Below are 24,572 nucleotides of genomic sequence, written 5' to 3' on the forward strand. Positions count from 1 at the left end.
TACTGCAGGCGGCCCCTAGACGATTTGAGAAGGGGGGTGACAGAGGGCCCCACTCGACTCAGTGCCAGTCGGCCTGCCTCAGGGAACTGGATGGGTTCAGCTCTGGATACACATGCAGCATGGCCCTGGGCAACCTCTAGAGTCTGTCCAAAGGAGAAGACCAAGGTGACAAAAATGTGAGGAGCAGCTGAAGGACCTGTGGGTGTCTGCCCAGGGGCGAGGGTGGGCGGACTTACATAATCTCACACAAGTGCCAAGTCCTTCTCTCCAGCCCCGCCCTCTATCCCCACTCATGTTTCCACCATGTTTCATTTTCTTGCCTGTAATGGAGTGAGGATAAATGGCAACGATTAACCCCATTCCCCTTTGAGACCTCAACTGTCTGTTGACTCAGGAGCCCTAACAAGGAATCAAGGAAGAGCAGGCCATCATGTCTGGAGGAGAGGAGGCCCCAGGCTCACGAACTGGACCCGGTGCCCTCTGTGTGTCCAGTTGGCTGCACCAACTTTGCTTCCCCCTTTACCCAGAGCTCGTCCACCTCACCTCCAGTGGTGGGACAGTCTTGGGCAAGCAGATAAAGAGATGAAGACCTTGTTTGCACAGCAAGGTATAAACGTTATATATACAAAAACAAGCAAGAAAAAGGTTGGTCTGTCTTGCAGGTGCTCCACTCTTAGACCTTGAAACACCTGGGCCTTCCCAGTGGATTTCCAGGATGACCACCAGGAACTACGGCAAATCACTGGGACGGAGGGTGAGCAAGGATCCAAGAAAAAACAAACATGCCGAGAGGAGTAGAAGAGACAGAGGAATGGGCCCAGACGCCCCTCCAGGGCTGACTACAAATGAACGATAAGGCGACTCCAAAGGAAAAGTGGGGGCAAAAAAAAAAAGAAAAGGTGTGTGCTATCTTTCCAGGGTCTGCACGTGTCCGTGACCAGCTGACAAACAGTGCCATCGGATGGGCCACAAGCCCTTGCTGAGATTCATGACATAGCTGTGGGGTTCCATGAGCATAAATCTATAATTTCTACAGCACAGTCCATCCAACACCCACAGCCCCACGGCCGTCCCCACCACCCGCTGTCCCGCCTCCCACTCCCAGGGCCAGTCTCTCAGCACTGAGCAGTCATTCTTAAATGCACCCAGTCGCCCCCTACCTTTTCCAGCACTCACTGAAGAATCTGTTTAGTGATCTCAAATAATCTGTACATAGTGGGTATAAACATTCCTTAATTCACTTCTTTTATAAATTATGAGGTTTGGATTGTTTAGATTTAATACTGAATTTTCCTGACAGTTGGATCCAGTTTTCTACAGAATAATGTTTTCCACCCCAAAAGAAAAGAAAAGGTATGAAAGAGAAAGAAAGTAGGGAAGGGAGAAGAGATGGAAGGAGAGTCGTGACCCTGCAGTAAAAGGACTTTATTGTGAAATCTTAGGGTAAGTGTCCCAGCCCGCCCACCCACCAAGGAGTTGGGCTGTCAGGTCTTCTTCACCAGATTCCTTGATTTGTTCTTTTTCGTGTGGTCATCTCCCATGACCTATGACCTCCCAAGGAACGCTGCCATTGTACACAAGTGGCATCCAAAAGGATGCACGTAGCCCGCTTCCTGCTTCCACTGGGCAGGCGGGAAGGTGGCCTCAGCCAGGCCTCCCACACCCCCTCCTCGGTCCCACACTACCCCCCCTCCCTTCCTGGCTCTCTGGGATGGGGACACAGCGGGCGCCCAAGCAGGGGATCCGTGGCCCGCAGAGCACCCTGCTGAGCTCAGACTAGCCAGCCAGGACAGTGTCCATAGTTTTCTGAGGCTGCCTGCTCTCCTAGGTTTCCTGAAACCCCCTCGTCCCATGCTCCCCGAGATGTGGTACACACCTCTGGAGGGGTACAAAAGGGACTTCTAAAGAGGCAAAGAGACCAACCACTTTAATGCTCATAGACTTATTTTGATATGTAAAACACTTGAAAAATTAATTTAAAAAACACTTTAGAACTATGATTTCACAGATATTACCTAAGGAGAGGCTAAGGGAAAAAAAAGTGAGTCAGTTTAAAATACATATTAAGCAGCTAACGCTGCAGGCAGTTCTAGAATACTGGCAAAAACAGTGAAGGAAACAATCAGTGGCCCGACTCTGGGGACACTGCTCATGTCCATCGCTTCCTTCTGAGGGTGAGATGATGTGTTTAAAATGCCGAGCGCAGCACAGGCAGCCAGGAGGCGTCCACAGGCTGAGTCCCTGCCTTCCCCAAGGTCACACATGCTGATGTCAGGACTGGATCTCCTGACGCCCCGTCTGCAGCCTGCCCACTAAGTCCCCGCCTTAACGTCAAGCTGAGACTGTCTCTCCCCAGGCCACATCCCATTCCCAGCACTGCTCTGAGCCCTGCCACGCGAGGTACTGGCACCTGCTCATCGAGGGACCACAAAGGAACAAAAGGAAACAAGGGTCAGGCAGCAATGTGGACAACCAGGAGTCCATCCGACCCTCACCAATACCATGTCCTTCATGAAGAAGGTAGCCATGGCCCTCGGAGAGGCGGAGCCACCCGCTCCAGGTGGCCTGGTGGATGGCCAAGGCCCAGATTTGAGGCCAGGCCTTTCTGATTCCAGAATGTGGACAACCTCCGTGGCCTGCCCTCATGCCACTTTTCTTATTTTATCCCCTCGCCGAGGGGCCGAGCCCCGCTGAGTGTGCACACTACAACCCCAGCTCTGTCAAAGAGGTACATGTCCTTTACAGCCCTCTCGAGGCCACAAGCCCATGTCCGAATAAACACTTCTCCTGGATGGGCCCAGCATCCCCCCACCTCTCCCCAGCCCCCCAGCTTCCACCTGCTCCCCTGGGCTAGGACACTGGCCCCCTAACGGTCTCCACTTCATTCTGTCCAGGGTGACCCTTCTCTGCTCAAAACCCAGAAGCGGCCCCTCCCATTACTCCAACAAAGCCACAACCCTCACTGGGACCGGCCTGGACCTGCCCTCCTCCCGCTAAGCCTGCCCCCGTCCTACCACGCCCTCCCATGACTCCCACGGCTGCAGCCCACGGCCCCCCTGCTGCTCCTCAAACATGCCAGGCACCTGCTGCCTGTCACCCATCCTGCCACCCAAACGCTCTTCCTCAGTAGCTGCCTGGCCAGCACCCTCACTCCTCCAGGCCTCTGCTCCAATGCCACCTTCTCAGTGACGGAGCCCCTGCCTATCCAACTAAAGATCGTGACAGCCCTGCACCCCTCATCCTGCTAACAGCCTAACTCACCTCGGAGGACGCGGTACAGTTTGCTCATCTGCTTCTCAAGGAACAACAAAAAGATGAAATGAACCCTAGCCCTTTGCGAGCCCTTACTACACCGTGTCCCAGGCAGCAAAGCAGACAAGTATTATTGGCTCATTTACTCCTCTTCCTGCCAGAAGGTAAGCTCCACAAGGGCAGGGGTTTCGACTATTCCTCTGTTCACTGACACACCCAGTGTGTATCAGTGTCCTGGGACAGTGTGGGCACCTCTCAGGCACACAGTAAATTCTGGTTCCGTGGAGGTTTCACACGGCAGCAATGCTGCAGGGGCTCACACGGGCCTTAGAAAGAAAGCCGCACTCCTCTGCCTCTGGCTTCCGTGAGGTCCCCGAGGGCCAGCAGCGACCCCTGCCTTCCCCTGTGTCAGCATTAATCTGCTTTGGCCTTCAGCCCTGGGATCTGAGGTCCTTCCCTCAAGCTGTATGAGAGCACAGACCATTCTACTGAGGGGACAGCCAGGTCACTGGTGAGCGCCAGGCCCCTGCTGCCCTGCAAAGCAGCCGCCCAGCCTCCACCCTGACCTGCCAGCTGCCCACGGCTCAGGCCCAGCAGCTGTGGCTAGGATAGTGGAGACCCCTCTGCTCGTTGCAAAAGCCTGAGTGGGTGAGCAACACGGGCAGAGCCAAGAGGCCATATGTACAAGTCACTGATTCGACCCCTCATGTCTCAGAGAGGGAAAGTGAGGGCCAGTGAGGGAGGCAGGGCTCTCCCCGGGTTACATGGCCAGTCCCTGGGAGAGGCAGCCCCAAAGCCAGGCCCTGCGCCTCCCAGACAAAGGCACTCCACCTGCAGCTGGAGGCACCCTCCTCTACAGAGATTCGGGAAACGCTGGGGAAGACTGGGTCAAGTCTCCACACAACCAGAGAGCTTGCAGTGGCGCTCAGGAACACTCGAGTCTGCCCTCAAAACTTCCCTCCTTCCCTATTCCCAAAGCTGTCCTCAAGCTTCCACCTCCTGTCACAAAGGCAGCCGGACCCACACAGGAAAAGGGAGGCTACACCAAGTGCTCGGCAGAACCCGGAGTGGGCAGGGAGACCGCTGCCCTGGAGAAGAGCTTGGCAGGATCTGGGAAAGATGCACCTGGACCAGGAAAAGCCCTTCCAGGTGTGGAGTCTGGAGAAACTCAAGCACAGATGTGTATGCAGATGTGCACCCAGATGTTCACTGCAGCAATGATTGTGAAGACAAAAAAGTAGGGGCAACCAGAGGGAAAATGGATAAACTGACATCTTCCCATAATGAAATCCTACATGGCAGTTAAAATGGCCAAACAAGACCTGCCTGTATCAACATGAATACATCTCAAAACCATAATGTCGAGTGAAAAAAGAAATAGCAAGAGGATATAGAATGGGAGCATTTATATAACTGTTTAAGATATAAAAAGCAATATATATATTTTACATATATGTGTATATATGTGTGTGTGCATGAACACATACATATGTGGTAAAAGTATAGAAACAAATTCCACAAAGCATACCACCTCCTTGTGTGTGATAGTGAACACCGCTGAGGCAGCAGGGAGAAATAGGGTGGGCTTTAGCTAGATCTATAATATTTTATTTCTTTAAAAAATAATCTAAGCAAACAGAGCAAACTGTTAGCCCCTATTTAACTTATATAGTAGGAAAATAGGTATCATATTTTTTCTCAATTTTTCTATATTTTGATACTTCATAATTTAATGTATAAGGATAAAATGTTAAAAAAATGTTTACTGAAGTATAGTTGATTTACAATATTGTGTTAGTTTCAGGTGGACAGCAAAGTGATTCAGTTATATATATGTTTTTTCAGATTATTTTCCATTGTAGGTTATTACAAGATATTGAATATAGTTCCCTGTGTTATACAATAAATCCTTGTTGCTTAAGAGAAATTTTTTAAATAAAATACCACATAAGGGGCTTCCCTGGTGGCGCAGTGGTTGAGAATCTGCCTGCCAGTGCAGGGGACACGGGTTCGAGCCCTGGTCTGGGAGGATCCCACATGCCGCGGAGCAACTGGGCCCGTGAGCCACAGCTACTGAGCCTGCGCGTCTGGAGCCTGTGCTCCGCAACGAGAGAGGCCGTGATAGTGAGAGGCCCGCGCACCGCGATGAAGAGTGACCCCCGCTTGCCGCAACTAGAGAAAGCCCTCGCACAGAAACGAAGACCCAACACAGCCATAAAAAAAAAATAAAAATAAAAAAAAAACCACATAAGAGGAGAGAAAGCAAGGCTGTGTAATGTAAATGAGCCGGCACACCCTTTATTACAGAAAGCCAAGAGAGTGGGCTTGAGGAGCATCACTGCTGGGTCCTGACTTTCTAACATTAATTTGTAGACACAGGACCATTTAGGATTGTAAAGTGCTCCTTGTAAGGAGTCAAGAAAGTGTTCCTGGGAACAATTCAAAAGAAGTAAAAAAACAAAAACAAACAAACAAACAAAAAAACCACAGAGATGTTCTCTGTGGTGTTATTTACAGTGTGAAAAATCAGGAACTTACAGAACTGCTTACAAAAGAAACAGGACAGTAACTTATACTATACCCACACAAACAAAAAGGGCAAGATGAGACAGAAAGATGGGAAGATGTTTACGAGACGCACCACCACGTGTGGGTCCCGTATTAAGTGAAATGAGCAGAAAACCCCTTCTCCGGCTACAAAAAAGGTACCCGGCCAGTGGACAAGGCTCGAAGGGAACCTGGACAAATGAAGACGGTATATTCGATCTACAGTTTTATACTCTTGGTAGAAGCTGGGCACAAAGGGGCTGCTGTCACTGCTCCCGCCTGCCCACCTTTCTCTAAGCCCTTCCTCCTCACACCCCTCCCGAGGTCCGGGACTCTGATTCCTCAGAGCTGAAGACTCGTGGGGCAACAAGAACTCCCTCGCATTTTTCCAGGTCCTAAAAGATCCCCCAAAGATTTCCAGAAATCCATTCCAGATGCTGCACACGTCACAGAACAGGGCTCCAAGTCAACAGCTCCAGAGAGAGCAAGGTCCTACCTCACCTCCCAGAGCCAGGGGCTTGAGACAGAGCTTTCCCCTGAGTAAAGAGAAATGCTTTGCATTTGCCCTCAAAGCTTTACGGCTCTGTGAGAGCCACACCAGTGACTAACTTCAGTTGCTCATGTTTCTGATCAAAGCAAAAGCTGCTTGGGGAGCCAGAAGAACAGACAAGGAACCGCAGCTGACCCCCTAACGCCCCACTTCCTCTGCAAACACTGCTCTCCACACTCACTGAGCTATCTAACAGGCCAGTCTCCACAGCTGAAGGAAGTCACTAGCCAGGTTGGGTCTTAGGCGGGAACACGTGGAAGAAGTGAGGCTGGCAGACAAGCTCACACCAGGGAGCCCCTTCCACTGGAGACTGCAGGTGACTGGTGCCCCTGAGGCTGGGCAGCATGTAGCTGGGCACGCCATGCCCCGTCCATCACCCACTCCTGGCTGAGTGAGCCACAGCACAGCCAGACCCCGAGTGGGCGCGCGATCAGGGATCTGAGGCTTTGGCCAAGACTCAGGCGTCAGCAGTGCCCAACCCCGGGGACCCAGGACCGAAGTCTCACCCTACACTGACCACAGGTTAAACTCACGTTAAAACAGACAGTCAGCAGCCAAAATCGCAAGCATCTCGCCCTGCCAACCGCAGGCGCGCAGGTCCATCTCCCTCCAGGGGCACTCCCATATCGAGGTCTCCTCCCCAGGAGCCGTTCTCCCAAGCAGAAAGCTTGCTCCTTCCCCACTGTGAGAGAGCTGGGGACCACAGGATGTAATGCTGCTCAGCGGACCCCAGGCCTCAGTCACCCTCTCACTCTTACTCAGCACATACACCAACTGTAATAAAGTGTTCAGACCGGGCCACCTCTGTGCCAAACTTGCTCTTTTATTTTATAAGACAAACCTGAGCATTCAAGCGGCCAGCTCGCACAGCCCAGGCTGGGGGGTGGCCACCTGCACCAGGATCTGACCTGGGACACAGGATAAGCAGGTGCAGACCAGCAGGGCAGGGCCATGAGGTGGTATTCTCAGGGTGGACCCAGACAGGGGACTGCCGCTGGGAGGCAGAAGGCAGACCTGGATGGCCTTCACTGAGGACGGGGCCACCGTGCCTCAGGTCCACAGCAGGCCCGTCATATGTGCTGGGCACAAACAGGTCCTTTAGACGCATTGCATCATTTCATTTCATCCCCATACCAACATCTTGAGGTGGGTGATGGTGTTGTGCCCCTTGTGCAGATGAGGAAGGAGATCAGAGAAGGCAAACAACTACCCACCGCCTCCCAGAGGGATGAGGTGGACCTGGGATCTGCCCAGGTCCATCTGTAGCCAACACCACGCTCATTCGAGAAGCTCCTGCCCACCCCTGCGCCAGGCCACACCGAGAGGGACAGAAAGCCAACACGGAGCCCGGCCTCAAGGCCTCCCATCTGGCAGCTTCACCATCACTGCAGACAGCACAGGGGAGAAAAGAGGCATCAGAAGACGGACTCAGGCAACAGGTCTCCAGAGAGAGTGGACTCTCCAGGTAGGGCGAGTGGGATGGTAAATCAGAAAAAGGTACCAGAGAGCCTCCTGCGTCATGTGCGTCACCTCACATAATGGGGAGCCCGCTCCCCGGCACCCGGAGATCCTTGTGATACAGCAGGACTGGGTTTGATGGGGTGCTGACCGAGGCAGGAGACAGCAGCGGGGTCCTTATACCTCCACCCCACACACACAGGCTCAGCCCCCCTCCAGCCCCGCGTGCGCTGAGCCTTTCAGAAGGCTCTGGGGCCTGCACCTGAGGAGCCCAATCAGCTGGATTCTGGAGCAGCTGCTCAGCGGGGCAGGAAGCAAGGCCATTCAATGTACACAAAACACAGGAGACCGCAGGGCAGTCACAGGGGGGTGAGATCTGAAAAATGTGTCAGGCTAGGGACAAAACCAGAAGACAAAACAATCACACAGAGACCAGCACGGCCCAGAACTGGCTTCAGAACAAACGAAACGGACGGCAGGCAGGGAGGCGGTGTGGGCGGGAGACCTGGTCCCAGGCCCCTGTCCGCTGACTAGCTGTGTAGCCTTGAGCGAGTCATTTGGCGTCTCTGGGCCCGTTTCCTCACGGGTAACGTGAGGGGACAGGACTACATGGCCTTTCCAGTTTCCTCTGCCCTGACCTCTTGTACCTGCTGCCACATGAGGGAAGTGGGGCTCCAAACACCACGGTCCTCTAAGATCCCACGTCCTCGACAGAGGCTCCCAGCTGGTTCTCAGGGCAGAACTTGGAGAAGAAATGAGAGAGCCACTCAGAGCAGGCTGCAGCCCCCCTGCTCTTCTCACACCACCCGGTGACAAGGGAAAGAGGACACGTGTGTGAGGCCCCTGGGCACTGCGGGAGCCCTCCTGGGGGAAGCCCAGCTCTCCCAGAGCACCCCCTGCTTGGAGGGCCTGGGACGAACCACCAAAACAAACAGACATCACAGGCATCAGGGCACAGAGCTTACGAGTCCGACAGATCGTCTCCCATCCAGGCTCCACCACTTCAGAGCCCAAGCTCTGAACCTGCTTTGCGCTCAGGATCCTCACCTGGGAAACCTCTTCCTAGGGAAGAATCTCTCCCTCCTCACAGGACTGATCACTCTGAGGTTAAATAAGAGAATGAAGGTGGAATCCAGCAAGGGGCCCACCACTTCAACGGCGGCAACTGTGCGATAACAGCACTGATGCTGCGAGACACCTGAGAGAGTCTGGGCGCTTCCAAACCCCGCCCCCCACCCTGAGGTGCAGCCTGGCTTGGAGCAGAGGCCGGGAAATGAACCAATATCTCCCAGAGGGGCAAAGCAGAGTTGGCAAGCAGGACTTGGGAGGCTATCCCAGAAAGAGATGAACAATGGCTTCAAGACCCCCCAATCTCCTACCCTCCCACTCAGGAAAAGTCTGGAAAGGACACGTGTTTTACAACTTGCCAAGTCCAGTTTCAACATGCCAGTAAGAGAGCTATGGAATATCACTCAGGCCTAGAATGTCCCTGCCCATCTTACAGATGAGAAACCGAGGCTCAGAGACACTGAAAGCCTTGCCAGCGGAAGCCGAGGTCAGGGAGAGCCCTAGAGTCCAGGATCACGATACCTGGCAGGACTCTGAGAGTGAGCCGATGGGCAGGGGCTGGGCTGCTTATGGGAGAGGCTGAAAAGCAGCCCCAGGCACTGCTCACCAGCTGGGGGCTTTGGGCAGATCAGTGGCCACTGCAGCCCCGTCCTCCCTATTTGCATAAGGTGAGAGAGAAAAGCCAAGCCCCTCCTACCTCCTCCAGACCCCCATCAGTATCTCTGCATAGTAATACACGGGGGGGATAGTTCTGAAACCCCGGAAGAAGTCTCCAAACACACACCTGGATCTTCCCGGCTGGTTTCAGACTGGACAACTTCCTGTCTGGAGGACCTCCGTTAAAAGGTGCAAGGAAGACTTCATGTAAATCGAGAGGCCTCTCTAGAGGGCAAGGGCTCCCAATGTTGCCATGCACATCCTAAGGTGTGAGAGCACGCTCACAGGACGTCTGATGGGGCCAGGTGCTCAGCAGCCCACCCGCGCCAGCTCCACACGCTCGTGCTGGGTCTGACTCTACGCCAGGCCCTGCAGTACACCATGTCCTGAGACACAGAAGGAAACAAGACAGCCCTGCCCCCAGGAGCTTGCACAGGGGCCAACTTCAGCACAGCGGGACTCACAAGAGAAGGGCTAATGCAGGGTGAGGTGGTCAAGGAAGGCCTCTTCACGTAACTGGCACCCACCAGAGCGTAATCTTGAAGGGCGAAAAGAATGAACCAGATAAAGGAGGGCTGGGTGTTCAGGAGAGGAAGCACCTGAGCAAAGTCCCAGAGGCATGGAGAGGCTTCCACAGTTACGGGCAGCTCGGTAAGCAGAGACACACGACAGCCAGCCACCCCCCGAGATAGCCAGCCTCACAGGCGCTGCAGCTCCCTCCGCCTGTTCTGGAGCCCTGACGGCCCACCAGCCAGATGGCCCCTCCATCCCGCGCTCTCCTCCCCCATCTTCTGGTCATGACTCTCCTGCCAGGTACAGGAGACAAAGCCGGTCTGTTGCCCCAGCTGCCTCCGTTCCCTCCTCTGCAAGATTGGTAGAGTCCCACCCCAACTTACAATGGATGCACATCCCCAAAGCTCCCTGACTCCTACAGCCCCTCCTCCACGCTCACAAAGCCAGCCCCAGGCCACCTGGAATCCCCCGCCTGGTGTCTTCCTGCCCCCCAGACAGTGGCGGCCAGGGGCGCCCGGAGCAAAGCTTGCACTCTGCCTGATCCTGTACAGGTTATCAAACAATATCAACTAATCCACCTGTCCACCTGCCAGAGCTGGTGAAGCCCCTCCAGAATCCTACAGTGACCAGGACTCAAGGAGCCCGACCGTCTGGGCAGGTCTCACGGAGCCCATGTCTTGGACTGCCATGCTGATCTGGTAAGAACCAGGCCCCCTCACAGCAGTTGGTGGGGTATGAGCCACAGAGGGTGAGGCCCAAGACCCCACTCAGAGGGATGCATGGGAAAGGGAAATGAGCAAGCTCTGGGGGATGTGAGTCTCCCCTGTAGCCTGGCTTTTTAAAATCACAGGTTATACTTCGCTGAATTCCCAAAAAGATTATGAACAACTGCTGTGTGCAATCAGACCGAGAAAACAAACACCATTAAGAAGAGGTAAGCAAAACAGGAAAAATTCTCACTTTACTATAAACAAGTTTGAACTAGAACCTTCTAGAAACTTCTAGAATTGGAACTTCTAGAAAGGAACATTCACAAAAAAGATGCAGCAAAGCACAGTCCAGCTTCCCCATCCTGATAAGAAACAGTGGCACCTGCTCCAGACCACAGGCCAAAGCAAGCTAGCATTTGCTGAGCCTGTGCCCAGAGTCAGGCGCATGCTAGGCACGGTGGGCAAGGGAGAGCTGGTGATCAGGCCCTCTTCCTTCTAGCAGAAAAGAGAAAGCATGGACACATCTGAGCACCAAATGAGGCCACAGTCTGGGGTGCTTTCAGAGAGAGGTAAACAGTGCACTGTTAAGGGAAACGGGGGACGGAGGGAGGGTCAGAGAAGGAGAGAACACTGAAGTTTGGGGAACTGAGGAAGACTTGAAAGAACATGAGAACACCCTGTGCTATGGTCTGATTGTTTGTGTCCCCCCCCAAAATTCATATGTTGACATACGAACCCCCAGTGGGATGGTAGGAGGAGGTAAGGGCTTTGGGAGGTGCTTAGGTCATGAGGGTGGAACCCTCATGAGTGGGATTCATGCTCTTATAAATGAGGCTCCAGAGAGCATCCTAGCCCCGTCCACCACACGAGGACACAGTGAGAAGCTGGCAGTCTGCAAACAGGAAGAGGGCCTTTGGCAGAGCCCAACCATGCTGGCACCCAATCTTGGGCTTCCAGCCTCCAGCACTTGTGAGAAATAAATTTCTACTGTTTATAAGCCACCCAGTCTGTGGTATTTTGTCATAACAACCTGAACAGACTAAGACACCCTGAAATAAACCTGGGCATAACGGTGATTTTCGCGCTCAATCCACTGCTCTCCAGTTGAATCAAAGATGTTGTGCCTCCCAAAATGATGAGAAAAGGGTCCTCCCCGCAACACCTACTCAGGTACCATTAGTAGCAGTCACCACTAATTAGCCACCTGCCACGTTCCAGGGCCCCGGTGGTGCCTCATTTTTGCCTCACAGCCACTCTGGTAAGGTCCTGTGTGAAGGGTCAAAGGCTCAGAGGGCTTACATCCAGGGTCCCCCAGTTCCCAAGTGCCATAGACTGCATCTGGGCCCAGGTCTCAGGCTCCAAGCCACGCGCCCCTGCCCTGGGGCCTCTCCGTGGCAGGAACAGGACTCCTCTGGTGCGGGAAGGGTGGTGAGCCCCATCGAGGAGAGAAGAGGAGGCCGAGGGAGAACAGTGTGCGCCCACCAGGGACCAGTGCAGGGCAACAGAGGCCGGCCTCTCGGACACGCTGTCCCACCAGCAGGAGGATCACTTAATCACGGCTGCTAACAGTAATTACCCCAATAAAGAAAACAAATGGCTTTAATTTAAAAGACATTACGCTAACAGCAGGCTTTGTGCCAGCCGACAGGGCCTGGCTCAGCTGCTCAGAACAGGCACCTGAAACAGGAATGGGGGCACACAGAGCTGCCTCTTGGGGCCAGGCCTGACCATCCTGACCAGCCATCCTGACTGCCCTGAGCAACCCACAGGCCAGTGTGAGCGGCCCCAAGGCCAAAGGCAAGAGGCCTGGACCAGGAAGGGTGTGAGGAGGGGAAGCAGGGAGTTCTCCTGCCCTGCCAGGTACCCTGAGAGCCTGCCTGCTGCCGCAGGGACGGGAGGCTTCCCTTGGGCCCCTCCAGTCACAGCTGGGCTCCTCCTCTCCACTGGTGGTCTCACTCAGCCAGAGACAGACTGGGGAAGCTGCCACTCACCATGGGGACATGGCTGGAGGTGGGGATCCGAGCCCATCTGACTGCTGAGGACGCGGAGGCTCCAGGCAGCTAGGCCACAAGGGGCCTTCCAGGCCCAGCACCCAGGTCACAGCACCCTCCCCACCATGCTGTCCTCTCGCCCAAGTCCCCACCAAGAGCCAGGATACACGGGGCCGCTGACAGAACGCAAACCCTGCGACTCTGGCGAACTCACCGTAGGGGAGGGGCTCCACCTTCAAGCTGCTCCAAGAGGCACAGTTCCCCTTGCTAAGCAGAAGCGTGCCTCCCTTTACCGGAGGGCTCGTGCTAGGTGTGATGGGGACCCCAGAGGAAAGGATGTGCCCTGGGGAGCTGCGAGGCCCGTGGGCAGCGCCCAGCTGGGGTCACAGGGCAGGGACCAAGGAGGGGCGAGGAGGATCGGGATGCGCAGAGACCCACCCCGCACCCCATCCACGCTCTTCTCTCCGGCTGTGCTGCAGAGAAGCACTGAGGCCTTCTCCATCCAGGATCCAACCATCCCAGCTTGTTTTCCATCCACCTTTTTCTAAGGGCCTCATCAAAACAGGTTTACACACACACACACCCCCATCCACCGCCCCCCCCCCCCGCCCCCGGTGCAGGAAGGAAATGACCGCCCATAATCGCCAGGCAGATTCCCTTTCATTTCAGTCTTCCTTTCTAAAACCGGGGCGAGGGGGTGGTCAGTGAGAAAGGGGAACGCTCGTGGAGAAGGAACAAAAACAGCTCTGCTTGCGCCCCAGGCTTCCGTGGAGGGAGAGGCAGAGCGGGCTCCAGCCGAGCAAACGCGGTGCAGCGGCGCCCTCCACTGGCCGCGCGGAGCGCCGCACACGACTCGATGCGCAGGGGACGTGACCCCGCCTGGGAGCAGCAGGGCAAGCTCTCCCCCTACTGGGTGTCAGCGAGGATGCGGTGACCACCAAGGAGGGGAGGCCCAGTGTGGGCTGCACTACTGCAGCTCCTCCTCCATCGGCCTGGGAGGACCCTGCGCGGATTCTAGCCCTGGAGCTCCCTCCAGCGCGCAGCCCCAAGCAGAGGACAAACAACGTGGTTTCCCTCGGAGGAATACAGCTCCCCCGATACTAACTCCCTGGTCGTCTCAGGCACTGGACAGCTGGAAAGCTGGCCCCGAGGGAACAGCAGAGGTTTGGCCCGCTAGAGGTCAGGGCGGTGTCTCCCCTCCCCTCCCCAAGCCAGAGGGATCCTTGGAGACACAGGAAGAGGCTCCGCTGGGATGGGGTAAGCGACCCTGAATCCTGTCCACTCTGCTGTGGGGTTTAGGGTGAGCTGGCCCTCACCCACCCTCCCTAAAGGGCCAGAGGCTGCTGAAAACACTGACAAACAGAAGAGGGAAGAGCTTGGGCTGCGTCTAACCCCAGCGCTGTGCGCACTGCATAAATCACTGCCTCGCCTCCCAGGATCTATCAGCTCACCGGGAGGACGCTGCACCCAGAGGTTCAGAGTTTCCTTCCCGCTCCAATACCTGGTGATTCTGCAAGGCTCTGGCAGCAAGCACAGTCTTTATTCAGAGTGAATGTTTATCGGGGGCATCCGGGCAGGAGGATGATACAGATTGCACACCTCAAGGGCTCCCTGCCTTGTCCTGCCCTCCTACTCCCCAAAGCATGTGATGCAGTCCAGCCCCAGGGCTTAGTGTGGGAGCTCAAGTATGTCACCGGATCTCTCAGTCTTGAAGGCTCCTTCATGGGTCGCAGTGATGCTCAAGTGAGACGTTTCTGCAAGCACTTTCATAAGCTCTAAGTGCTGAACAAATATTGTTACTATTCTCCTAATCCAGTCTTCATACTAATAACAGCTCCTCATTGATTTCAGGCATAACATTACTCTACACATCAAAAATCTCCAAACCGTGTTCTTCAGAAACAAGTGTTTCCAGAGATGTTACAACATCTTTCAGGATGGGGAGGGGAGTCAAGATACCTGGTTTTTCTTGTAAAATGTATTTTCGTAAATATGTAAGAAATATACCAAATACATTTAGTTGGCTGTCCTTATCTGTACTTAATCATCTCACCTTTAGTCATTAGGGAAATGCAAATCAAAACCACAATGAGGACTTCCCTGGTGGTGCAGTGGTTAAGAATCCGCCTGCAAATGCAGGGGACATGGGTCAATCCCTGGTCCGGGAAGATCCCACATGCCGCGGAGCAACTAAGCACATGCACCACAACTACTGAGCCTGCGCTCTAGAGCCCGCATGCCACAACTACTGAGCCCACATGCCACAACTACTGAAGCTCGTGTGCCTGGAGCCCGTGCTCCACAAAAAGAGAAGCCACCGCAATGAGAAGCCCACACACCGCAACTAGAGAAAGTGCAGGTGCAGCAACAAAGACCCTACCCAGACAAAAATAAAATAAAATAAATAAATTTATATTTAAAAAAACACAACGAGATGCTACCTCACACCCACTAGGATGGCTAGAATCAAGACAGACAAGTGCTGGCAAAGTTGTGGAGAAATCGGAACCCTCACACATTGCTGATGAGAATGTAAAATAATAATACAGCTACTCTGGAGAAGGCTGGCAGTTCCTCACACTTACTATATGACCGAGCTATTCCATGCCCAGGTATATATATACCCAAGAGATCTGAAAACACATATCCTCACAAAAAGTTGTAAATGAATGTTCACAGCAAATTATTCACAATAGCCAAAAAGTGGAAACTCAAATGTCCATCAACTAATGAATGAATAAACAAAATGTGGTATAGCCATACAATGGAATATTATTCAACCATATAAAGGCATGAAGTACTGACACATGCTGCAACATGAACCTTAAAAACATTACACTAAGTGAAAGAAGCCAGACACAAAAGGTCCGTTTATATGAATGTTCAGAATAGGCAAATTTACAGAAAGCAGGTTAGTGGTTGCCAGGGCTGAGAGAAAAGGGGGAATGGGAATGACTGCTGATGCGTATGGAGTTTCTTTTTGGGGTGATGAAATGTTCTGGAATAAGGATCATAATTGAACAACCTTGTGAATATATTAAAAACCACTGAATTGTATATTTTTTGATATTAAGCAATCTGTCTACAAAGCCAATAATAAGATATATTTCTGATTCTAATGACATCATGAAAGAACTGCATTTCAATGATCTGTGACAATGTTATAGTAAGGGAGATCTCAAATTTTTCCAGTTTTGTTGAACTGTATATTTTAAAAGGGTGAATTTCATGGGATGTGAATTACATCTCAGGTTTTTTTAACCGCAAGAAAATGTAATCATCTGTCTTTCAAAAAATGACCTATTGGAACAGAGAACAGTCAAGTAATCATAAACAATGACTGTTACCCAAAGCTGGAACACTTCATACATGCACTGAAGCCCCACAGCAAAATCACCCAGGTGTCAGTGTATTTCGTCTACATGATGATCGCTGGTCTTATGTTATGGGCTTTGCCTTACAATTTCAACAAATACCTGTGAAATTATCCAGAGTATAGTGTACATGATACAATAATGCTATACAAATTTCTTCCCTACAGATCCATGACTAAAGCTTTCCATGAGAAACATGCACTGGTACATGAACTACTACAGTTGTATCATGAACATATTATAATTTAAAAGAGTTCCATTGCATTTGGTAAATTCTCCAAATTCTATAGTATAAAATGTCAGTTAATCTTTTCAAAGAGCCTCTCACTTCAGGATACATTTCTTTGATCACCTCTTTCCCAGACGGTCATAACTTAGTCAAAAGGTTCCTTCTGGTCAAGGTTCCTGCTGCTGTGACATGCCGGAGAAGCTGCACAACAATGTCACCTGTTTGTCATTAGCTTAATTGAGACAGCCAGCATCGAGGTCTTTACCCTCAGGCTTCTTTCAAGCCCCAACTATGAGCTGAGGCTTTTCAAAGCCACTCACAGTTTTGCTCTTGCAGTAAAAGAAACTCTGCAAATTCAGAAGAGGTGTGCAAAGAGCTTTAACACTTTTCTTGTTAGCCCAGTCCTCAGCACACGCTCCTGAAATCCAACAGTCTCTTTTAAGTGTGGAAAGCACAAGGCCTCCTTCTTGTTCCTACGTGTTATCTGGAGACAAAGCAACCCAGCCTCGTGCTCTGAGGAGGCTGAAATCTGATGTACGAGGGGCAGATCCCCGAGGACTCTTCTATGATTTCTTGGGTTGAATTAATATAGCTATCAATCAGTTGACTATAAAATATTACTGAGAGCCTAGAAAGTGCCAGGAACTGTGCTAAAAATATAACGGTGATGGAAGAAGAGGGAACACCTCTGTTTCCATTGTTTCGCGCCATCCATATGGAGGACCCCCCCCTAACTTGACCAGCACTCCCCGCCTCCTGCCCCCTCCTCAGCCCTCCTTCCCGACCTGTGCACACTACCACCTCCCTTAGGGAAGGAAGAGGAACTGCTGTGATGGGCGAGTTTGGGAGGCAGGCTGCCCCAGCATCCTCTCCTCTCCTCTGGAATTAGCCTCCGAGAGACTGCCCTCCCTGCAAGGCGGCCAGCGGCCGTCCAGAGCTGCCTGTCCTTTCAGAAGTCTGTCTGGTCTGTACCCCGGGTTGGGAGGCGCCTGGCCCTGTGTCTGTCTGTCACGCCCAACTCAGGCCAGAAACAGGGGTGACATTTACGGGGTGCCTGTCCACTTCAGCAGATGAAGAAGGTAAGTAATGCTCTGCCCCCCGCGGAGATGATACTCCAGTAGGGAGCGGCAGAATGCAAACTAGGAAACAGGGTAGTGACTTTCCAAACTTGCTTCCTGATGTCCAAAGAGCTCTCGCTCTCACTTCCTTCAGCCCCTGCTCAGATGTCACCGAATCCATGGGGCCTTCCCTGACCAGCTGTACAAAACAGCCCACAACTCCACACCCCAACACAGGAACGCTCCCTGTGTCCTTATCCACCTTTACCTTTCTCTATACAATGGATCACGATCTGACTCACTCTACGTGGACAGGTTCGTTTGTTTAAAGTCGATCTCCCACACACCCCCAGAGCCCCAGAATGGAAGCTCCATGAGGGCAGGGACTGGTTCTCTTCCCACTGGCACAGGCACCTAAAACAGGGCCTGGTGCCAGGGAAGCGCCCAGGAACATCTGCTGAATGAATGAGCACATGAGTACGTGCTACAAACAAGGTGATGGGAAAGATAACGAGGGCTAGGGTGGCTGCTGCTTTAGAAAAGGGGTTCGGGGAAGGCGTTTCGGAGTCGTTACCATCTGAGTGATAACACAGTGACGGCACAAGAGAAACAGCACAGGAAGCAATCCTGCTGTGCCCCTGAGGGTGTCCCACAGGGCTGGGTACGCTCCCCCAGGCCTCTGCAAGGGGCTGGCCACCCCGAAAAGGAGAGAGGAGATGGCTACAGGGTCCCGTCAGCGCTGAGTCCCCAGAGGTCGGCAGAGTAGAACCATGCTGTGAGGCTGGACACACAACAACGGACGCAGCAGCACTGGACTCCCTGCACAATACAGCAAGGCTGCGTTTAATCCTTACCGCCCCGTGGGGGATGGGTGTTTAATCCTCATTTTACAGGAGGCCCGGGAGGCCCTGAGAGGCGCGGGGGGTTGTCCACAGTCACCAGCTAGTAACTGGCCACTGGGGTTTAAACTCAGTGCTGTCTCCCTCCCTCAGGACCATGTTGTGCCCAACCCAGCAGGTTTAGCAACAGGACAGGCTGTACGTGGAGGTGACGCTAAGCGACACGGGTACCTGGGTGGCAGGGGGCTGTGCCTGTCCCCCCTCTGTGTCTCCTGCATTTGTGCATTCAGGGTCCAACACACAACAGGTGCTTAGTCATTCATAGGGCTTCCACATGCACGGGAGGCTCCTGAGGGAGATGACTGGTTGCCTAGCCCAAAGCTTCCCCTCCTCTCCTTATTAACTATTTTTAACTGGAACTCTGCTTTGGTTCTTCCTCCATCCTGCGGCTGCAACACAGATGTGATGACTAAAGCTCTAGCAGCCATTCTGGCCCATGAGGACAAGGGCCACTCTGTGGGGATGGTAAAACAGAGCTGGAGGGGCCTAGGACCCTGATGACGTCACGAAGCTCCTGTGCCAGCCCAGGAACGCCTCCTACCTCTGGACTCCATTTAGATGAGAAATAAAGCTCCATCTTGCTTAAGCTACCACTATGTGGGATTCCCATGGCATATTCTATCAAACTTAATGCAAAAGGAAGCCTTATGGAACACAAGCCTGGACCTAAGTTTTAGAAGGGTGAGATCCCACTGGACAGACAGAATGAGACAATAGATGGCTCGGAAGCAAAGCGAGCAAAGCTCCAGGAGAAGGGACAGCGTCTCCTGCAGCTTAGTGGGGAAAGGCTGGACAAGGAAGCTGAGGCCAGCAGCTGTGGGCCTGGAATGTTGGAATGACCTGGAAGACAGCGAGCCGGGAGCCAGGGGGTTCTGAGTGGTGTGATAAAAGCCCCATTTTAACAAGATGAATGAGCCTTCCCCAAGCCAGCACAGCCAGGATAGCCTGAATGAAAGGCAAATGCTCCCTGAAGGTCTACTCTGTGTCAGGCATTGTGCTCACAGGGCAGGCCGCACAGAGGCAAGGATGCCTGAGCTGGGTCTGAAGGTGGGCAGGAAAGCACCAGGCCCTTCTGCATCCCTTTTACAGCAGGGACTTCCATGCCTGCTGCCACAGCCTCGTACAGATTCAGATTTCCAGGCCCCATCAGGAGATTCTGACCCACAGGCTGGGGCAGGGTCCACGAGTCTGTATTTTGAATAACTGTCCCCAGGAGATTCTGATACAGTTAGTCCACAGACTTATTAAATGAGCTAGAAGCAGCTCCTATCCTGGTACCTCGAACATAACAGGTTTGGATGTTTATTAAATAAGTGAACAAATAGTATATTTCCATAGTGTTAGGAGATAACAAACCAGTGGATTTTGAAAGACTTTCAATAATGATTCGAAACAAGATTTTTCTGGTTAAGTGAATAGCTTTTTAGCTAGGATTTAGTTAACCAAAATGTAATCTAAAGTCACTAGTAATACTCTATGATCAATTTCTGCAACCATTTCGGCTCAACCATTTCTGTGTCACTTGAAAATGGCCTGAGAAGAGACCTCTGAGCGTGAGCACGCGTCCTAGGCCGGCTCACTGCAGCCCTGTCCTGCATCCTGCACCCCTGGCGGAGTCCCAGATCCCACCCGGAGGGAGGAAGAGCTTTCAGGCTGTCTCCAGACAGCCGGGTGGGCCAGGAGCTGCCTTCCTCTTCCCAAGGTGTTCTTACACACTTTAGGGCAACTCTCCCTGGGAGTGGACTGTTCTTTTACCTTATCTTACAAGAGAGAAGTGCTCCTTAAAGGGGGAACATGGTACAAAGAGAAAAACATTGGCCTAGGACTTGAGTCTAGCCCCAGCCTTGTCAGTAACTCCCCAAGTGGCCTTAGGCAAGTTTCCTCGCCTGGGCTGCTATATGCTCTTGAAGATCCCTTCCAGCTCTGATGCAACTGGGGTGAGAATTTCTAGTGTCATTCTTCCTAATTGATACTGAAAAAATAATTCCCATATAAGATGCACTCCCATATGTAAGACATGATGCTCGCTGCTAGGGATACACTTAAGAGAGGTCAGGGTCCAAGCCCTTAAGGTGCTTACAGTCTAGCAAGGTAGACAAATAACTCATTCAATAATTACATAATGACAACTGTGAGAAATGCTACTATGGAAAAGTCCTTGGTGTGATGAGAATGTACAATGGGGGCTCAGGAAAGGTTTACCAAGGAAATAACATTTATGCTGAGACCTGAAAGCAGAGTACCAGTTAAGGAAGGGGGGGGTGGGGTGGGAGGTACTCCAGGTAGAGGGAAAGGCATGTGTGAAGTGGTACCAGAAGACACATTCCAAACCTGAGGAAGAATTAAATGACAACTAAAATGAGGCAAACCTTTCAGGACTACATATTTAAAGAAAAAAATAAAACAAAAAGAGCACCTTTTGGCACAAACAGAAAACAGATTCACAAAAAATCGTTCAAAAGGAATAGGAGCAATTTTAGCTAGAACTGATAAACCCTTATCTGAACACAGCCATCTGGCTGAAAGCCCCCAGACCCTCATTCCTCAAGCCTCAGTAGGGGTGGAGTCAATTCCCTCAGGTCATCTGCAGCTGCCTCAGGCCTTGGGTGATGGCTATGGCTGTCAGAACTGGGCCCAGCAGAGGGAAGGAGTCAAAGCATGAAACACAGACTCCAAGAAGGGAAGCTGGCCCTGAGACTGGACCTGCCCTGGACAAGTATTTCTGGTGCCCATTATGTGCCAGGCGTAGGGATGGGAGATAAGACGTCGTACAGTCTACAGCACCAGGGAGGTACACGAGGAAGAGGAAGACGTGTCTTTTGAATGGGGGTTCCTTGGACGGCTCCGAGGAGGGGATGGTATCCAAAGATGGGCAAGACTCGGCGACGCACACAGAAAGGGTATCCTGACAGTGGAATGAAAGAAGCAGAGGCATGTAGGCTGGAAAGCACTGAGTTTGCAACAAGATACTGTGGCTGGAGCTCGAGAAGGGGACAGTAGAGCCCTAGCAATGGAGGAGATAGGCCTGAGTTGTGACCTCTGACTCAGAAAGTGGAGAGATGACATGTTGGTCTTCAAGGCGGTGTCTGGAGAGCTGGTCAAATCCCAGCTTTGCCCAGACTGGCCCTATGATCAAGGGCCCTTGGTTTTCTTCCTTGGACTAGCCCAGAATTTCTCAAACATTAAAGTCCCAAGGACCACCTGGAACAGGTTGCCAGGCCCTACCTCCAGAGACTGCAATTAGGGCAAATGCGATGGGCCCCAGGCTGAAAAACCCCAGGTCAGACAGTGGGTGCCAAGGGCCTGGCCAGCCACAAGCTCCAGTACCTGGATTCTTGGCCCCCTGTACATGGAATCCAGACCCAGGTACGTCTCCCTGACTATGGTGGGTGTTCCTGATGGGCTCATTTGTTCTGGGCAGAGGACAGACTTTTGATGCTATGGGGGGGAAGCTGGAAAGGAGAGCTGTGGAGGGCTGGGCACAGATTGTCCCCAAGTCTATGGACATTCCTGGGGGAAGGTGAAAACTAAGTAAAGAGTGGCCAAGGGCCCAGGAAGGAAGGAAGGACATTCTGGGTGGAAAGTATAGCTTATGTAAAGGCACATTCAGTACAGTTAAGACCTAAGGTGCACGTAGGGGAAGGACAAGAAGGTCGGCCGAAGAGGAGAGCCAGGGCCACAACACAGACAGCCCTACCAAGAAATTAGAACTTGATTCTGCAGACAACAAACAACAGACCCCTGAACCCTGCAGGATCCTGGCATCAGCTCCCCTTAGTCACTCACTGGGCACAAGCACATGGAACACTACTCTTGCCTCACCGCCCATCCCCCCACCATCAGGCTCCATCCTTTAAGATCACCTACTATTTCTATCCCAAAATCTGACCTTGGATCCCCTCTGTGCAACTATTAGGTCAAAACGAGGCAAGCAATTTAACTGAGACCATTAACTCTAAGTTAGGAATCCAATCTCTGACAAGCAGAGCCAGGAGGTGAAGCGAGATGATGGGGATGCAGATGGGTCCAGCCTGGGACAAGGTGACTAGCTCTGCTCTCCCCAGATCTTATCCGTACCTCCTGGGAGGAACCGGTGCTTCTCTAAATGGGTTCAGGACCCTTGAGGGTAGGGGAGAAGGGGGCACACAGAGGAGATGAGATGGTTCACACTGACTGGGTTTGGGCTTGACTAGTTCCGACTGAAATACCTTCGAGAAATGAGCTATTTGAAATGTCACTGTAACTTGAACAATTCAAGCGGCCGAAGACCCTGTCCAGCAGACTCTGCACCAGAAGCATACTGGTACGTTCAAATGACCTGCTCCATCCTCAAAAGTCAAAGACTGAGGGGCTTCCCTGGTGGCGCAGTGCTTAAGAATCCGCCTGCCAATGCAGGAGCCACGGGTTCGAGCCCTGGTCCGGGAAGATCCCACATGCCACGGAGCAACTAAGCCCGTGAGCCACTACTGAAGCCCGCGCGCCTGAAGCCCCTGTTCCCAACAAGAGAAGCCACCACAATGAGAAGCCTGCGCACCACAAGGAAGAGTAGCCCCCGCTCGCTGCAACCAGAGAAAAGCCCGCGCGCAGCAACGAAGACCCATCGCAGCCAAAAATAAAATAAATAAAATAAAATAAATTTATTTTAAAAAAAAGTCAAAGACTGAGAAAAGTAAAAAGAGGGGCAGGCTCTGCAGGCACTGACTGCTGAATCCTGTAACGCTAGCAAAGAGGGGAAGTGCCAATTCTCAAGGAGGCCGCAGTTAAAGGGGTAGACGCGTCAGGGTAGTCTGCTAACACCGAGGCTCCCAGACACGCCCCCGGACGCTGCCTCCAGCGTGCTGTGAATGCACACTTCAGCCAGTGGGATCGGGTTGAGAGGTTACGCTCCTACTGGCGTTGGCAGTGGGCAGCGCAACGAAGACACCTCCCTCCTGACCCCTGGAGCCTGGCCGGGCGCGCGCGCTGACTGAGCCACCCGCCCGGAACCTCCGGCTGAGGCCCCTCTCACCTTGCACTTGAAGCCGGCGGCGGGCGGTAGCAGCTCCCGCAGCAGGGCCTTGGCCACCTCGCGGCTGGCCTCCTCGCTCACGAAGTGCATGTTAAGCACCTCGTGCGCCTCGAACTTAGCGAGGCGCAACAGGGAGCGGAGCGCGACGCGGGCCTTGGCCTGCAGCGCGGCATTGTGTTCCGCCTTGGTGAACATCATCAGCAGGTGGTAGTCCACCGGCCCGGCCCCGCCGCCCTCCAGGCTCTTGGCCTTAGCGCCCGGGGCCGGCGCCACGGAGCCCTGCGGCAGCTCCGGCACAGGCGGCGAGGGCGCGGCGGGGGCTCCGGCGCGGGCCTCCTTCAGCCTCTTGGTGGCGCTGGAGAAGGTCTCCCGGCCGGAGCCGAGGTAGTAGAAGGCACAGACGGCAAGCGCCGCGGCCAGCAGCAGCGCGCAGTAGTGGGAGCGCACAGCGCCCAGACGTGCCATGGCCCGAGCGCATGGGGGCGCGCCTCGGAGGAGACCCATGCGCCACCCGCCCGCGGACAGGGCGGCCGGGGAGCCGCAGCGGAGAACAGTACCCCTGCAGCTACTTAGTAGCCCCGGCGGCGGGCGGCAGCCATGGCGGAGGCGGAGCCGCGCTGCCAATCCGCGGGCGCTGATGCGCCGAGAGGCGGGGCCAGGGCTGCCCGGCAGCCGCTGGGTCCTAGGCTCAGAAGGATTACATCGGGGATGCGCCGCGGGTCCGCAGGAGCCGCCCCTGAGTGGTCAGAGAAGCCGGTGAGGACTCGGACATACAGGCCAGCTGGCTGTACCGTCCGTGAAAAATGGCCCTCTTGAGTGCCCAGCCCCAGACGCTAGAAACCGAAGCTAAGACTTCGGTAGCAAAAAGACTAAACTGGACTCACAAAGAAAAATTTTCTCTATATACCTTTTCCCCCCTAATTTCTTGAAGGCTTTAAGTCCTCTCTCCGACTCCTCTCACACCTTGGAGACTATCAGGGGCTAAAGAATTTAAACTAGCAACTCCCTCCCTATTCTCGGTGAAGTAGGATTGACACCCGAGGTGTAAATGGCCTGCTCACCTCACTTGGCACCTCTGAGGCGGACCAGAGGCAATCTAAAGGATACTTTTTTTTTTTTTTAACTTTAACACTTTAAAAGAGGCTTAATATGTACCTCTTTTAACTGAGGCATAACTGAGGTCACTTGCCCAGGGTTTTGCAAATTCTGAGGCATAACTGAGGTCACTTGCCCAGGATCACACAGTGGCAGGTTTGAC

General features: G+C 53.1%; 1 protein-coding gene across 1 annotated transcript in view; it reads right to left on the reverse strand.

The window, feature by feature from the left end:
• The window catches only part of XXYLT1 (xyloside xylosyltransferase 1), a 186,019-nt gene extending 162,109 nt beyond the window's left edge, over positions 1-23,910 (reverse strand). The window contains exon 1 of the mRNA XM_059920798.1: positions 23,315-23,910. Coding sequence (XP_059776781.1) covers positions 23,315-23,818 — 504 coding nt within the window. The 5' untranslated portion in view covers positions 23,819-23,910. The remainder of the gene's footprint in view (positions 1-23,314) is intronic.
• Positions 23,911-24,572: the final 662 nt, after the last annotated feature.

Source organism: Balaenoptera ricei, chromosome 4 (assembly GCF_028023285.1).
Source record: "Balaenoptera ricei isolate mBalRic1 chromosome 4, mBalRic1.hap2, whole genome shotgun sequence".
NCBI lineage: Eukaryota > Metazoa > Chordata > Mammalia > Artiodactyla > Balaenopteridae > Balaenoptera > Balaenoptera ricei.